This window comes from Salmo salar, chromosome ssa04 (genome assembly GCF_905237065.1).
Source record: "Salmo salar chromosome ssa04, Ssal_v3.1, whole genome shotgun sequence".
NCBI classification, from domain to species: Eukaryota; Metazoa; Chordata; class Actinopteri; order Salmoniformes; family Salmonidae; genus Salmo; species Salmo salar.
Window position 1 is genome coordinate 58,492,779 of NC_059445.1, and position 16,070 is coordinate 58,508,848.

General features: G+C 43.0%; 1 protein-coding gene across 2 annotated transcripts in view; it reads left to right on the forward strand.

The window, feature by feature from the left end:
* Positions 1–16,070, forward strand: part of LOC106603489 (delta-sarcoglycan) — a 111,966-nt gene that overhangs the window by 15,349 nt on the left and 80,547 nt on the right. For both annotated transcript variants that reach the window (XM_014197253.2, XM_014197254.2), the window contains one exon: positions 10,540–10,725. In XM_014197253.2, coding sequence (XP_014052728.1) covers positions 10,540–10,725 — 186 coding nt within the window. Of the gene's footprint in view, positions 1–10,539; positions 10,726–16,070 lie in introns of those variants that run through there.

Here is a 16,070-nt window from a genome sequence, read left to right on the forward strand (position 1 = left end):
ACCAAATAACGGTTTCATGTTCCACAAGACATACCATTAGCCTGAGAATATATTGCACTGTGAAATTTCTCAAAGTGTAATAACAGTCTGTAATATATACAATGCCTGACCTGACCATGCAGACTGTACCACAATCTGTATATTCTTGAGATATAACAGCCGACCTGGGTGGAAGTATTTATTTCTTCAGCCCTCTTAGGAAAATGTTTCAGGTTTGTGAGTCAGAGTGCTCCTGAAAAGCATTGGGATTGTGTTTTTGTCTCATATATGCAATTGCTTGACTAGCTACTTGTATCAAACCCTATTGAAATAATTGCTCATTTAAAAAGTGAAATTGTCTTATTATTGTGGCCCAACCTTTTCGGTTGACATGGAATTGGATCCATTTAATATGTAAAACAAGAAGTGCTAAAGAAGAAAGCAGAAGTGTAGTAATAATTGGGTTGAGATCTCAAGAGAGATTAAATTAATTGGCTTTATCTGAAAGTCTACATGAAAGTGGCCAAACCAAGAGATGTCCTTTTGAGTCCGATGTACTAATATGAAATACTTTTATCTGAGTGTTTGTGGTTTCTCTATTGAAAAATCCTTAACTCAATTAGGGATTTGCATCTAGAAGGACATTAGAAAATATGTTTTAATTGATATGTTAAACACTCTTATTTGATATGCAAAATCCCCATTAAATAGACAGCAAATGTTCCTATTCAAAGTAGCCCTGTTGATCTTAAGGTAATGGGGGAAATGTGTGGGTGAAGATACCAGGACTCTAAACCTACTGTAAACACTATGTACATGAACACTGGGAAAGGGAAGCACCTCTTGGCCCTGATTAATATTTTGTCATATTGTTGGTGAGAGAACTAGTGTGCCATCTGGTTAAATAAAGCCTTCAGCTGCTCCCATCCCCTGCAGGCCCTCCAATAGTGGAGTATTTCCTAGCAACAGAGATTGTGTGTGTGTGTGTGTGTGTGTGTGTGTGTGTGTGTGTGTGTGTGTGTGTGTGTGTGTGTGTGTGTGTGTGTGTGTGTGTGTGTGTGTGTGTGTGTGTGTGTGTGTGTGTGTGTGTGTGCGCACATGTTCATGCCTGTGTGTTCCTGTCTGCGTGTGTTTTTGTCTGTGTGTGTTTTTGTCTGTGGGTTCCTGTGTGTGTTATCTCTATGTGTGTGTGTGCGTACGTGCGAGCGAGAGAGAGAGAGAGAGAGAGGTACTGAACCAGTACAAGGTGTTTCATATTCTCTGGCTCCATCTCAATCCCTTTGTAATTCAGGGACTAAACAGAAACTATGAGATCCACATACTCTTCTATCTGTCAGCCGCCAAGCCCAGAAGCAGTATCAAAAACACTTACTCTTAAAGAGACACTGTTTGTATCAAGTTTTCAGCTAACCATTTACTGTAAGAGTGGGTGGCCATAGCTATTTATAGATAGTTGATGGTAGTTATTTATCCATGTGTCGTTACATTTAATTTACTGCATTTGGATGGCATGTACTGTATGCCATTTTGATTATACACCCACATTTGTCTGGAATGTCAGTACACCATCTCCTGATAGGCAACATGTGTGAACGTCACAGTATTATTGAGCAATAGACTCAGTTCAGTACAGCTCTCCACATCATCATAGCCCCTACTCCAGAGACCTCCTCTTGGATGCAGTTGTTGTTCACTGTTCACCCTCCACTGTGGCTGTGACCTGTTATTCAACAACCTTCAACAACCAAGCATTTATGACAATCTAATGATTAAGGTGTTAGCCTCTCACAGTGTGGAGAAAGGAAGAGAGAGACAGACAGAGAGAGAGAGAGAGAGAGACAGAGAGTGAGCGAGAGAGAGGGGGGAAAGACTCCAATGCATCTGTGATCACTGTCTTCTCCCAAGGGAGGGAGGCGAGGAGACGAGAAGCGTGATGCGCTTGACTCCCTCTGACCTGTCAACACACTATAAGCTGCATGCTGGGAGTTTTTTGGAGTTTGAGTGTTTGGTGTGGAGGGCTCTGTCCTAACTAACTTTCTTGATTATTTTCTTGGTCTTTTCTTTCAATTAAATTTTTCTATGGTGGAGGGTTAATGCAATATTTGTTTTAGCGGTATCCACAGTTTTTTCAAAGTTAGTGTGGAAGAGGACGGAGTAAGTTTCCTGGGGTTTGGAAGGTGTGTTGTGCGCGATAGCTTCTCAGCCTAGCGCGGAGGAGACGCTGTCGATACGGCATGGATTCAGGTGTGTTCCTGAGAATGGAGTTAAGGTGGAGGAGGTTCTGCTCGCGGTCGGTGAACAGGTAGGAGCTGAATTTAGAATGAACAAAGCTGTGGTTGTGTTCATGAAAAGAGCAAATTTGGTTGGTATGCTAATTGCTAGTGGAATATTTGTAAGGGATGTGTTGGTGCCAGTTTCACCTCTCTCTACCCCTTCGACAAGAGTGGTTGTTGCACATTTGCCTCCGTTTATTACAGATGATCAAATCAGGAAAGAGCTGAGTCGTTTTGGTAAGTTTGCTAGTGGTTTTCGTGTACTGTCGGCAGGTTTCAGGCAGATGCCGTTCAGCACGTTGTTTCGTTCCGGAGGCAAGTGTTTATGTTTCTGAATAACAATGAGCAACAGCTAAATGTGCATTTTAAAGTGAGGCATGGGGAGGGGCTCTATGCAGGGTTTGCCAGCGCAGATAGTCTACGGTATTTTGAGTGTGGGGATTTGGGGCATAAGAGTTTTGCGTGCCCACATAAAGGCCGTAGACAAGGTGAGGGTACAAGCGCCAGTGGGGGAAATCGAGGTCAAAGTGCAGGGGGTAATGAGATGCAGACAGCAGAGGCTGGGCCTAGTCATGCCAGGGATGGTGGTGTAGATGAGGCTGGGCCTAGTCATGCAAGAGATGGTGGTGTAGATGAGGCTGGGCCTAGTCAGGCTAGAGATGGTGGGGTAGCTGAGGCTGGGTCTAGTCAGGCTATGGATGGTGGTATAGCGGAGGCTGGGCCTAGTCAGGCTAGAGATGGTGGTGTAGATAAGGCTGGGTCTAGTCAGGCTATGGATGGTGGTATAGCGGAGGCTGGGTCTAGTCAGGCTATGGATGGTGATATAGCGGAGGCTGGGTCTAGTCAGGCTAGAGATGGTGGTGTAGATAAGGCTGGGTCTAGTCAGGCTATGGATGGTGGTGTAGCGGAGGCTGGGTCTAGTCAGGCTATGGATGGTGGTGTAGCGGAGGCTGGGCCTAGTCAGGCTAGAGATGGTGGTGTAGATAAGGCTGGGTCTAGTCAGGCTATGGATGGTGGTATAGCGGAGACTGGGTCTAGTCAGGCTAGAGATGGTGGGGTATCGGAGGCTGAGTCTAGTCAGGCTAGAGATGGTGGGCCATCACTGGCTGAGGGTGGCAGTGTTGTACATGACCGTCCACGAAGGAGGACAGGGCCTGATGGAACTGGAGAGCAGGATGGCTGCCTTCCGGCTAAAGGCAGTGCAGAGCCTGCTGTACCATACTGATGTTGGCTGGAGGGAACCAGCATGTGCGCTGATGAGGAGAGCTGGCAGATTAGGGTTGGACCGGCAGCTGTTCCTCATGAAGCTGGAGAGGCTGAGTACAGCAGGTCTCTCAGATTTTTACTCTGCAATGCTGAGGGCCTGGCAGCTGCTAAGGCCCACACGAGAAGGGGGTGTGGAGCCTGGGCTGTGGGTGTAGGAAGAGCCTATCTTCCACAACCCAGCCATCCCTTTGAGATCGATTCAGTCGGCCACCCTGCAGAGGCAACTGGTGGCAGGGGGTTTACAAAGGCTGGGTGACCTGAGACTGCTGGGAGAGGAGGGGTGGAAAACCCCAGAAGTCTTGGCACAACAAACAGGAATAACGTCTCTTAGGCTGCTGGAGAGATTATTGGAGGAGGTCCAGGAGGCACTGTCTGAGCCAGTAAGGGGGATGTTTGAGCGGCCAAAGGGAGAGGGGCCACCAATGTTTCCGCCACTGCAGGTGACGGCAGAGACTGGAGACTGGCAAGGGGGTCTGGAGGACTTGTTAGATTTTAACACTCTGAGCCTGGGGGAGTTTGAAGGGGTGGGAGGTAAAGCCCTCTATAACCTCTGCGTTAAGGTTAGGAACATTAGAAGCCTAACAGGAGTGAGAGCACATCAGTGGCAGGGGGTATGTGGGGCAGAGAGTATGGTGGGTTTTAGATGGAGGGGGCTTTACAAACCCCCAGTACCAAAGAGGTCAGGGGACCTCCAGTGGAGGGTTCTTCATGGAGCCCTGGCCACTAACAGCTGGTTGGCACGGGTTGAACCGGGAGTCGGGCAGGGGAGTCCTTTCTGTATAATGAAAGAAACTGTGATTCATGTGTTTTCTGTGTGCACCAGGTTAATTCCATTAATGTCTCTGTTGGAATGTCTGTGTGAGAGGTTGGGGGTGGTTTTTACTGTTGGGGTGTTTATAATGGGATACAGGTTTTCGAGTAAGGAGAAGGCCAAATCTGTTTTGTTGAATTTTCTGTTTGCTCAGGCAAAGTTAGCTATTTGGCTAACAAAGAGGAACAGGGTCAAAAGTGGGGGGATAACAAACCCTTTACAATTGTTTAATGGGATGGTCTCTGCGCGCCTTAGGGTTGAGTTTGAGTTCTATGAAATGATAAAAAGTGTGGAGATGTTTGAGAAGATATGGTGTGTTGGGGGGCTGTCTGTATAGCTGGGGAAGATGTTTTGGATATACGGTTGTAGGAGTGGGTATTGTTTTGGGTATTGTGATGTTGGTTTGTATCATGTGCTAGCTAGAAAGGTGAGTACAGTACATGTATGCAGTACAGGATATATTTTTGGTTTTATTTTCTCTCTCTCTCTCTCTCTCTCTCTCTCTCTCTCTCTCTCTCTCTCTCTGATTCAGATAAGCTTTATTAGCATGAATTACAAGGCCACTTTCTAAAGCAAAGTGAGATTGTGACATCAACAACAGCAAAATATAAATAATGGTGATTAGAGAAAGGGAACATTAGGAACACCTGCTCTTTCCATGACATACAGTAGACTGACCAGGTGAAAGCTATGATCCCTTAAGCTATGATCACCTGTTAAATCCATTTCAATTAGTGTATATGAATGGGAGGAGACAGGTTAAAGAAGGATTTTTAAGCCTTTTAGACAATTGAGACATGGATTGTGTATGTGTTCCATTCAGCGTGAATGGCGCACATAGAAAGTGCCTTTGAACGGGGTATGGTAGTAGGTGCCAGGTGCACCGGTTTGAGTGTGTCAAGAACTGCAACGCTGCTGGCTTTTTCACGCTCAACAGTTTCCCCTGTGCATCAAGAATGGTCCACCACCCAAAAGACATCCAGCCATGTTGGAGTGAACATGGGCCAGCATCCCCGTGGAATGCTTTAGACACCTTGTAGAGTCCATGCACTGACGAATTGAAGCTGTTCTGAGCAGTGTTGGAGTGAGGGTATATGCAGGTATATGCCGTATACACACTTATTTTTCTGTGGGCATTGCGTATACTCACTTATTAACCAAATATTTATTGGGATATTTGTATTTCTGGATTTGATAGCATAAAATGCTCTTCAGTTTTTTTTCACTCAGGGCCTTTGTAGCCAGCCTAAAACTCCCTGATGAACCTTTCTCCAGGCCCAGGTAATTATAGCTGCAACTGTGTTTTAGTGTAGTTCCACTGTAAGTAAACTGGTACTGGTTTCACTGGGATCTGGCTTTCTTCTGAAAGATCATGATTGAAGTTTTTTCTAAGTTTACTAATTGTACCCATCTTTGGCAGTACTGCTCTACAAGGGACAGGCTCTGTTGTAATCTTTGTTCTGTGGGTGACAACAAAATTAAGTTTTCAGCATACAACATGCATGCATATGTGTGTCATGTAGGGTGAGGACTGAGGCTGCAGATTGCTCCAACATTGTTGGTAGTTAATTTATATAAATATTGTTGGACTCCACGTCTTTGGGGAAAAAATTCAGTTATTTTGCTTCCAATTTTTATTACACATTTATTATTCATACATTAGGATTTCAAGGTGTTATACATTTCCCCCCATATAAATTTGGAGGAGTCAGTATAATAGTCCATCGTGCCAAATTGAAGTCTACAAAGCAGGCAAAACCTTTTCTTGTGTTCCTTTTGATATTTAGATTTATGAGTGTGGAGGGAGTAAATGTGATCTGAGGTGTGATGTTTGGGGAGGAAGCTGCTTCTGGTATTCATTATGCTGCAAAATATATTTCCCAGATTACTGCATACACAGATGCCTCTGTAGTTATCGGTGTCGAATTTGTCTCCTTTTTTGTAGATGGGCGTTATTAGACCTTCATTGCAGATTCCAGGGAAACATCCAGTTTCCAGCATTAAGTTTAATAATTTAAGCAGTGTGTCCATCAGCTTAGGGCTGCTCAGTTTCAGCATTTCATTATCGATGTTTTATTTTAAAGTTTTGATTTGATATTTTATTTCAGTAACTCTGATAGTGAAGTCGCTCTGTCTCTCACCCTATCTGGTCTATCTCTCCCTGACTCTCTCACTCTCACTCCCTCTATCTCTCTTTCACTCTCTCCTTAATCCCTTCTTTAATTACACATGTGGAGGGCTCTCTCTCTCCCTCACTTTGAGGCCACATGTCTTAAACACAGCGGAGTCCTGCTCCTTTCAACCCCTAGCCCATGTAATTCCTCCCAAACATTTTTGAAGTAGTGTCAGTTTGAAGCAAATTGAAATAGTTTGGCTGAGACTTTCTCTGCCCTACTTGTGGTTGCTCAGATATTCAGCGAGACCTCAATCAAGTAATATTATGGTAATTGTAGGGCTTGTTGACTTTGGTGATGTAAAAATCACTACATGGATAGAGATACATTTGGCCTGTACTGCAACAGTACTTCTTGAATGAAGTTAGACTTGAGTCTTTGAATCCAATGGTATGTAACCCTCTGTTCTTGAACATGAATACAGCAATTTAGATGAGTGGGTGACTTCAGTACATGGGCCCTGAGATAATCAGAACACCATTAAACAATGATGTTCAGAGGTATCTTATCTTATACAAGTATATATGTTGGAGGGCATTGTAAGCCAAAAATGGTCAGGGAGGGCCACACACATTCCTTGCCAAGTTGCCTTAATCAGGGTTATAAAGCTTGTTGGTAAGCTTGTTTTGAAAAGCTCACTCTCCTACTGTATTTATAAGAAAGGAAAAAGAGCAGGTTGAGCTGATAGTATTCATTGTGCCATGCAGATAGCAATCACATGCTGTATTCTCATCTTCAGACCAGCGTTAGTTAATGAATTCTGCTGATTGTGTAGCTGGAACTCAATGATTTATGAATCACTGAGAGAACACTTTGTTATATTTGGAGCATATTCAATGCTCATTAGGTTGTTGACTGTAATGCCATGACCTTTAAAATAAGTCTGATTTAATTGGCCATGCATATCTACATTATGTAAAGTGGAACAGTGTGTCCGTGTAATAAGACAATGAGGCAAAGGAGACAATATGGCCTAGATAGCTCTTATAAGTGTTGTGTGGTAAAAGTGAAGATTAGGACTGCTTGTGAATTCAAAATGTTAATTAGTTAAACGTGCTCATGGCATATTTTCTTCCCATAATTGTGCATATACAGTAGATGTATTATATCTTAAGTCTGCTTCTTCCCAGCCTAAACTTACTGTAGACATAAACAATGTTAGGATCCATTCAGGAGCCTCTTGCACTAGGCACAGTAGAGGACATTTTGTGTATTTTCAAATTTGGACAGGCATTGCCTCTGAATGGAGAACTGGGACAGAAGTTGGCAGAATCTGGTACCGAACCACATGTTGTCTATAAAAGAGCCTAGTGGAGAGATGCCCAGTTATTTGGCAAGCGAGAAGAACCAACAACATTCAGCAATGCTTGGGATGCCTTTGATCAGAAACAGACTTTGTTTTGTGCCGCTGTTCTTTCTTTAGGCACTAACTAACTATCTAACTACCGTTGGACGGTAGCTAAATAGCAGGATGAAGCCCTCAAATGGCAGTGTTCTGGTGGGCCTACAAATGTCCATTTATTTTTCCTGGCGCATCAGTTTTTACTTCTGTGCACCAGTCCCTTTTGGGTGTAAAATACCATGGTTTGTCCTCAGATTTATCCGCTCACATTTTTTCATCCCGAAATCAAGGGTGACACTGTTGACTCTTTTGCCTGATTAACACTATAGGCCCACCCAAACCGCTTGGATATTTTATTTTCACATTGTCCTTTTTCCAGCACGGTTACAGCAACTATGGTGGATGCGTAACCAAGCCAGCCCAGTAAAGCTTGGCTTGGCTTGTCCCTATAGTGTGAAGTAGACGTATGTGTATGAGGGGACTAACTCTGTGTGTAATACAACAGCAGGTTATTGTGGCTGATGTACAGTAAGATGACACACCAGTGGGTCACACAGAGATACGATTTACCGATGACCTCCAACAGGGTTATGGTTAATACTACAACAGTCATGTTTGCAGTAATAATACTGTTTGTGAATCCTGTTTCTCTCGGTCTGTTTGTTTCTGTACTGTACAGTGTGTACACACCACCTGGGGTTGCTGACAGCTGTATCCACATACATTTTTTATATCACCAGCTACCTGGTGAGATTGACTGAAAGGAACCTCCTCCCCCTTAGTTGATGTAGTGTAGGTTGAGTGTTGCTCTTGTGTCGTGCTCTGGTGACCCTGGATCTGGTGAGGCACAGTCTGCAAGCCTTGGTTTGAGCCAGTACTAACACCCCCTATTAAATTAATCAAGCTCTAAGTCTGTATTTGCACAGTTATGCTCTAAACTCAATGTTTACTTTGGAAATGGAAGATTAGATGCCAACCTGGAGGTGCAATACGTGGTAAACTAGACTTCATGGAAGGTAATAGAGTATTTGGTCCTGTTCTGAACCACACCCATGGTAAATTTAGTCTGGAGCACCTGTAAGGATGGAAGAACAAGTGCTTCCCGAGTGGTGCAGTGGTCTAAGGCATTGCATCGCAGTGCTAGCTGTGCCACTAGAGATACTGGTTTGAGTCCAGGCCCTGTCGCAGCCGGCCGCAACCGGAAGACCCATGGGGCAGCGTACAATTGGCCCAGCGTTGTCTGGGTTAGGGGAGGGTTTGGCCGGCCTGGCTGTCCTTGTCCCATTGCGCACTAGAGACTCCTGTGGCGGGCCGGCGCATGCACGCTGACACGGTCACCAGTTGTACGGTGTTTTCTCCGACACATTGGTGTGTGTCACGACTTCCGCCGAAGTCGGCTCCTCTCCTTGTTCGGGCGGCGTTCGGCGGTTGACGTCACTGGCTTTCTAGCCATCGCCGCTCCATTTTTCATTTATCCATTTGTTTTGTCTTGTTCCTTGCACACCTGGTTTTCATTCCCCAATCACACTACATGTATTTATTCCTCTGTTCCCCCTCATGTCTTTGTGTGAGATTGTTTCGTGTTACGTGTCATTTTTGACGCGCTATTCTGGTGTGCGTTTATTCCGTGTTTTATTTCACGAGGTATGTTTGTTTGTTTGTTCTTGATTATTGTGACTGTTTGCGCGTTTTGCACTTTGGCATATTTGCTGGAGGTTTTGACGCAGTGGCGTCCGTCTGTTGGTTTCTCCTGCCTAAATAAAGTGTGCGCCTGTTCACAACTCTCTGCTCTCCTGCACCTGACTCCGCTCCCAGTACGCACATCATTGACAGTGTGGCTGGCTTCTGGGTTAAGTGGGCATTGTGTCAAGAAGCAGTGCGGCTTGGCTGGGTCGTGTTTCGGAGGATGCGTGGCTCTTGACCTTCGCCTCTCCCGAATCCGTACGGGAGTTGCAGCGATCGGGCAAGACTGTAACTACCAATTGGATACCACGAAATTGGGGGGAAAAAAAGAAGGGGAAAAATTATGGAAGAACACTGGTACACACTATTTCATGTGGAACTTTAGGACTGAAATATAAGAGCTATGCACAAAGTAAATGTCATGTTCTCCATCAACATCATCACCATCATCATCATAACAATGTGTCCCTGCACATGCCTACCGTTTACTATTCCCTACATACAAACACTGAAGTGCAACAGTACAATCAGATTTTTGGTTTTGCTGACTGGCTTTAGACTTTTCATAAGGGCTGTCTAGTATCATTTGTATCAGTTAGCGGTGAATGTGTGTGGTTGTCAAATGCGATTGGCTTTGGCAGCGGAGCCAGCCACTCAAAGCACTGTAGAAAGTAAAATTGTATTTTGCACAGAGTTATTAGGCTATTATTATGGAGCTTGAAGTGAACAGTGCCTTCTCCCACTTTACAGGCGGACAATTAGAATCATCATTAATGGACACTATCAGCACATCACTGGTGCAGAGAGGAATAATGGATATATAGAAAGCTTATGGGACAATGAATCAGTTTGATTCCTAACTAAACTGTCTTTCATTGTGTCCGAACTCAATGGCTGACTACGGCTTCAACAGTAGAGCTAGAATGTACGGTTTGAGGCATGTTGGGTTCAGAATGCATAGGCTTAATTTACAAGGAAGTCACTTACCCTCTTCTTCTTCTTCTCTTGCAGATGACCCAAGAACAGTGCACTCATAGGAACAATGTCCAGAGCTCAGAGAAACCACACGTGTACAAAGTGGGGATTTACGGCTGGCGGAAACGTTGCCTTTACTTCTTTGTGCTGCTGTTAATGATCCTGATCCTGGTCAACCTCGCTTTAACCATCTGGATAGTAAAGGTCATGAATTTCACCATAGTAAGTCCTACTCCCTACCTGCCGGTCTCTTTTTATTTGTGATTTATTTTTATGACTGTTGGGGCATTGATTATTTGATTTGCTTAGAAGTGTGCTGGAATAATAGGGTTTTTCTCCACAGGGGGACTATAATGACGGGCTGGTAATTGCGATCTGTGGCACTTTAGTACAGCGACTTCATTTTCACTCACAGTGGTCGATCTGCTATGGTCTTAGTCCACTTAGCTAAATCCAAGTTAGGGGTCTCTCCTCCCCTCCTCTCTCCTTCTATTTCTCCCCTCCTTTCATCCCTGCATGTTAGTTTCCGAGTACCCCACAGTTATTTTCTTTTCTAACGGAGAGAGTTCAACTGAGGGCATGTTTAGTACAACGGCCTCAAAGTACCAGTCTAGAACCAATGACACTGTCACTTCCTGCACAGGAGAGAGGTGACAGCGCAGGATGCAGGTTGGCATTTATTGTCATAGCGTGACATCAGCAAAGGAGAGTGGTGACATCAGGGCCATACACTAAAGTATATTATACATGTGTACCATTCACATTAATGCCGTGCATACAGTACTTAGCTCTAGACTGCGGAGTTTGACATTAATTTCCACTGTGATTCTCTGAATATCTGTTGTATTAGTCTGTAGCTCAAGCCCTGTGAGCCATGCCGTTTGAGTGTCTGGCTGCTTTTTGCTTAGTAATCCTCAGCACCTGCGATGAGTCAGATACTTGTAGTGCTGTATGCCTCCCCTCCTTGTCTGAAGAAACCATGAGAACAGGTTGATGTTTCTCAGTGGAGTTTCATCTGAGTTGCACTCCGAGGTCTATCGGTGTGGTTACTCAAAGCAATTTGGATAACTGGTGTGTCCGTCTGCATCTGTGCTGGACACTGGGTGGCTATATAAGGGTTCTAACCTTTATCCAAATAGATTCAAGTGGGATGTCATGGCAAGTGGGATATCATTGCAAAAGTGATGCAGTTAAATTACAGTATAAAACGTAGGGAAGGAACTACAGTCCCTTTAAAAGCTTAATGTATGTGGGCGGGGAGCTTGTATTCATGAGCTCGCCTTGACTGACAGCACTTTGAAACACCCTTGTGGTCGTTCCCAGGTAACAAGGTAAACAAAAAAGTATTATTTCCATGACTCCAAGCCTAAATAGTATACCTCACCCCATTTTCTCTGCAAAATGCTCTCATGGTCAACAGAACTGAAAATGAACTATTGAATATCAGACAAACAGCAGCAATACGCAAATATATTTATATTGTTTTGCAACTAATTAGAGAAGACAGTTCACTGATACACTTCTTCACATGAATTAGTAAAGCCTGAGTCACCTTAGAAACTTAGGCATAAGGGAATGTACATGAAAACAACATGGACAATTTATTGGTGCTTCTGCATAAGCATTATAAATGACAATATGTATTGATCAGACATTTACAATTGGTCAGCATAGCTGAAATATTGATCAACATGAACACTCATGATATATAAAGATAAATAATTGTGAGACACATTTTTTGTTGTTGTTGCTATAAGCCTAATATAGGCACCCAGCCTCCCTACAGTGTGCAGGACCACATTAATTTGTACAATTTGTAACACTCATCTCTCGTCCGAATGCCTGAATAAAACGATACAAAGTAACAAAATGAGGCATGTCACGTAAAATAATTGATGATTGGGGAGGGGAACAGGAGAGGACGGGGACTCATGTACCCCACTTCAATCAAGCGGGCTTCAGTCACCCCGAAGATTGAAGCGGGAGACTCCTCCAGCTATGGCCTCCTTGTCAGGCCTGGGATGGACATCTCGCACAGCTTCCCCTCGTTGAAGTGGAGATCCAGGAACCTGTCTACGTAGCCTGTAATGTTTTTGAAAAGGGAAATGTTTCAAATCTAATTGTATTTGTCACATATACGTTTAGCAGATGTTATTGCAGGTGTAGCGAAATGCTTGTTTCTAGCTCCAACAGTGCAGTAATATCTAACATTTAACAACAATACACACAACCTAAAAGTAAAAGAATGGAGTTAAGAAATGTATAAATAATAGGATGATCAATGTCGGAGTGTCATAGACTAAATACAGTAGAATAGAATACAGTATATACATATGAGACTAGTGTTCCATTATTAAAATTGGCCAGTGATTTCAAGTCTATGTATATGGGACAGCAGTCTCTCAGGTGCAGGGTTACGTAACTGGGTGGAAGCCGCCTAGTGATGGCTATGTAACAGTCTGATGGCCTTGAGATAGAAGCTGTTTTTCAGTCTCTCGGTCCCAGCTTTGATGCACCTGTACTGACCTCTCCTTCTGGATGATAGCAGGGTGAACAGGCAGTGGCTCGGGTGGTTGTTGTCCTTGATGATCTTTTTGGCTTTCCTGTGACATCGGGTGCTGTGTCCTAAAGGGCAGGTAGTTTGCCCCCAATGATGCGTTGGGCAGACCGCACCACCCTCTGGAGAGCCCTGTGGTTGTGGGTGGTGCAGTTGCCGACCAGGCGGTGATACAGCCCGACAGGATGCTCTCAATTTGTTAAATGGGTAGTGAATTGAATGTCCTTATGATGTTATGATGTTATCAATTTGTTGATGTAGTGATCTACTCATTCTACAATGTGTTTTCTGGTGTTTTTAAAGTGCTCAATTGTAAATATACAATATTTGGTTGAGCACTCTTTTGTGTAACTTTTCAATGTTTGTATATGGAATTTTTGTGTGCCTGAAATCCTCAATTGATTTAAAACTAATTAATATGACTTACAACATGTTGGGTCTGTCTTCAGACTTTACAGCATATCCCCCCTTCTTTTTTGGGAAAGCTGATTTTGTATCACAGCATTCCTGCTGCGGTGGTTGCCTGGGAAGCTGTGCAGACAGAATAGATGTTGAATTTTCTAAAATGCATATCATTACAAGTTTGATGAAGTGAATGAATAATATGCCTGCCTCCTGAATCCAAGCGTTTGACACAGGGGGAGGGGACCAGTAACTTTATGATCAACTTTGTCAATGTACCAGCTACAGTCATTTTTCATAATTGGGTCAACCTACTATGAACTGGTTTCATTCAAATATCATCCAATTTGATGAAAACCATGATTTTCACTGTTTGGAACCTTTAATATAAATTATCCAATTGGTGATTAGAAAAGAATCCAGCCTTTTAGCAGTTGGACCATTGCTGATGCCCTCAACAACCCTCAGCAGCCACTAACCAATACATATTTCAGTAGGCCCTATACTACGCTATCCCTATTTTTCCATAAATAGTGTAACTAGAGACCGATCTATAAAGGCTTAAATACTTCACCAGTTAACAGACCTCTTTTCTGGACGTAATGTATTCCTATGTGATTTCATACAGGGTGCAATGTACAGGGCAGGTTTGAAATCATATTCCTTGATGGTGCCAGAATTTATAGAATCATTTTGCATACAGTATCATTTTAATTAATAGACATCCGTGAAAGCTTCTTGAACGTTTGTTTTAATGTAATATATTTGAAACGGCTACAAAACTCAGCAATTCTGACAATTTCTTTGGCATATCTTTACCACTATTCTGGCAATATTTTGCTAAATACATATAACTGACATACTTAGGTCATCATGTTGTGTTGTCCTCATTATAACACACATTTTAAGCCATTATTGGTCTTATTACACCAATTATTCTATTCAGTTCTGGCCATTCAAAATCAATGCAGTTCCTCCCTATTGAAATAAATGGCTGCTGGGACTGATTATAGACTAAATCTATGATGAATTTATATAGGGTCTCATTGTTCTGTGTAAAATGTGTTCTGTGTAAAATGTGGTGTAGTTATCAGATTCTAGGGCTCTTAGGTTGTTTTCATACATAGTTCTGAGCTATAGTTCGAATCAGAGTTTAATTGTTTGTTACATTGTATTTTTTCACATTGCCAAATGTCAAATAATTAAAATGCCTAAACAAAACCATATGTTCTTACATGTTCAAGTAATTTGTTTATTAGAAAAAATGCTCACGTTAAATTAATCTATGATTATCAAAAAGCATAACTTGTCCCAAACTTCATATTACTTACGCTTTGGCATTCCAACAACATGCAGGAGGAAACAGTGCAATATACACTGTAACTGCAAGGTGAGTAGGCTATAATAAGTAGCCTATATCCCCAGTATAGACCCCGTCTCCCTTAATCTGCATCGGATGCGTTCATAAATGCGTTGCTACTCACAGAATGTTTCAGAGATATCAAGTTGTGGTTCAAACAACCAATAATAATGCACACCTCTGGTGATTTTCCTGTGTTTGGTCTGGACCACGTTCTCACCTGCAGCGAACCGCACCGTGGTATGAATGAAATTGGACAGAGACCACCCTTTTTGAACAACCATGGTGAGTTGTTTAGTGCACTCCCAAGTACCAGTCCAAACGAACAAAACTAAGGAAATACTCTCTAAACCAATTTGGTCTGAAAGCACCCTTAGCACCTTTTTTTTTCGATCTAGAACCTAAAATGGTTATTCAGGTGTCCCCATAGGAGAACACTTTGAAAAACCCTTTTTGGTTCTAGTGATAACCCTTTACACAGAGGGTTCTACATGGAACCCAAAAGAGTTCTACCTGGAACCAAAAAGGTTCTACCTGGAACCAAAAAGGGTTATCATATGGGGACAGCCAAAGAACCCTTTTGGAACCCATTTATTTAAGAGTGTACCATGTGATAACAGAGCACATCCCAATACTGTCCATTCTGGCTCCATAGACACAAAAATGCATATATGTATGACCTTGGACCCCCCAAGGTGGGCACATATAGATGTCATTACCATTCCAATTGTTTCATATCTTATCAAATTGCCTTCGATAACCCACAAAAATAACCCACAGACATGAAAATTATCATTAGACTTTGCCACCCCAAGTGGACAAATATGTGAAATTTGGCCTGCTGGCCCATGGACTATAAAGGTATTGCTGTCTCATGTACTTTAAATGGTCTCAAGGTCACAGGTTGTATGGAAAGAGTTTGATGACAGAACTGGAGAGCCATGGAGGCAGAAGAGCAGATGGCTAATTTACAGATTTATGTTGTATTTAATTGCTCCGAAGCCCAACAGTGCTGCATGACACGTCAAGGATGGGGTTTGGATGAAAGTCGAGTTACAGTGGGACTGTGAAAATGAATGCGGAGGGAGTGTGTGTGTCTGTGCGTGCTTACATTATGTATTTGTACAAAAAGATGTCCGGTCCTGAACTAACTATCTTTGCTGTATATTTGTTCAGTATAACCCGGAATGACCCTTCAAACCGTTCATCTGTTCTGAATGCCCAACTACAGTACAATGCTCAGAATTA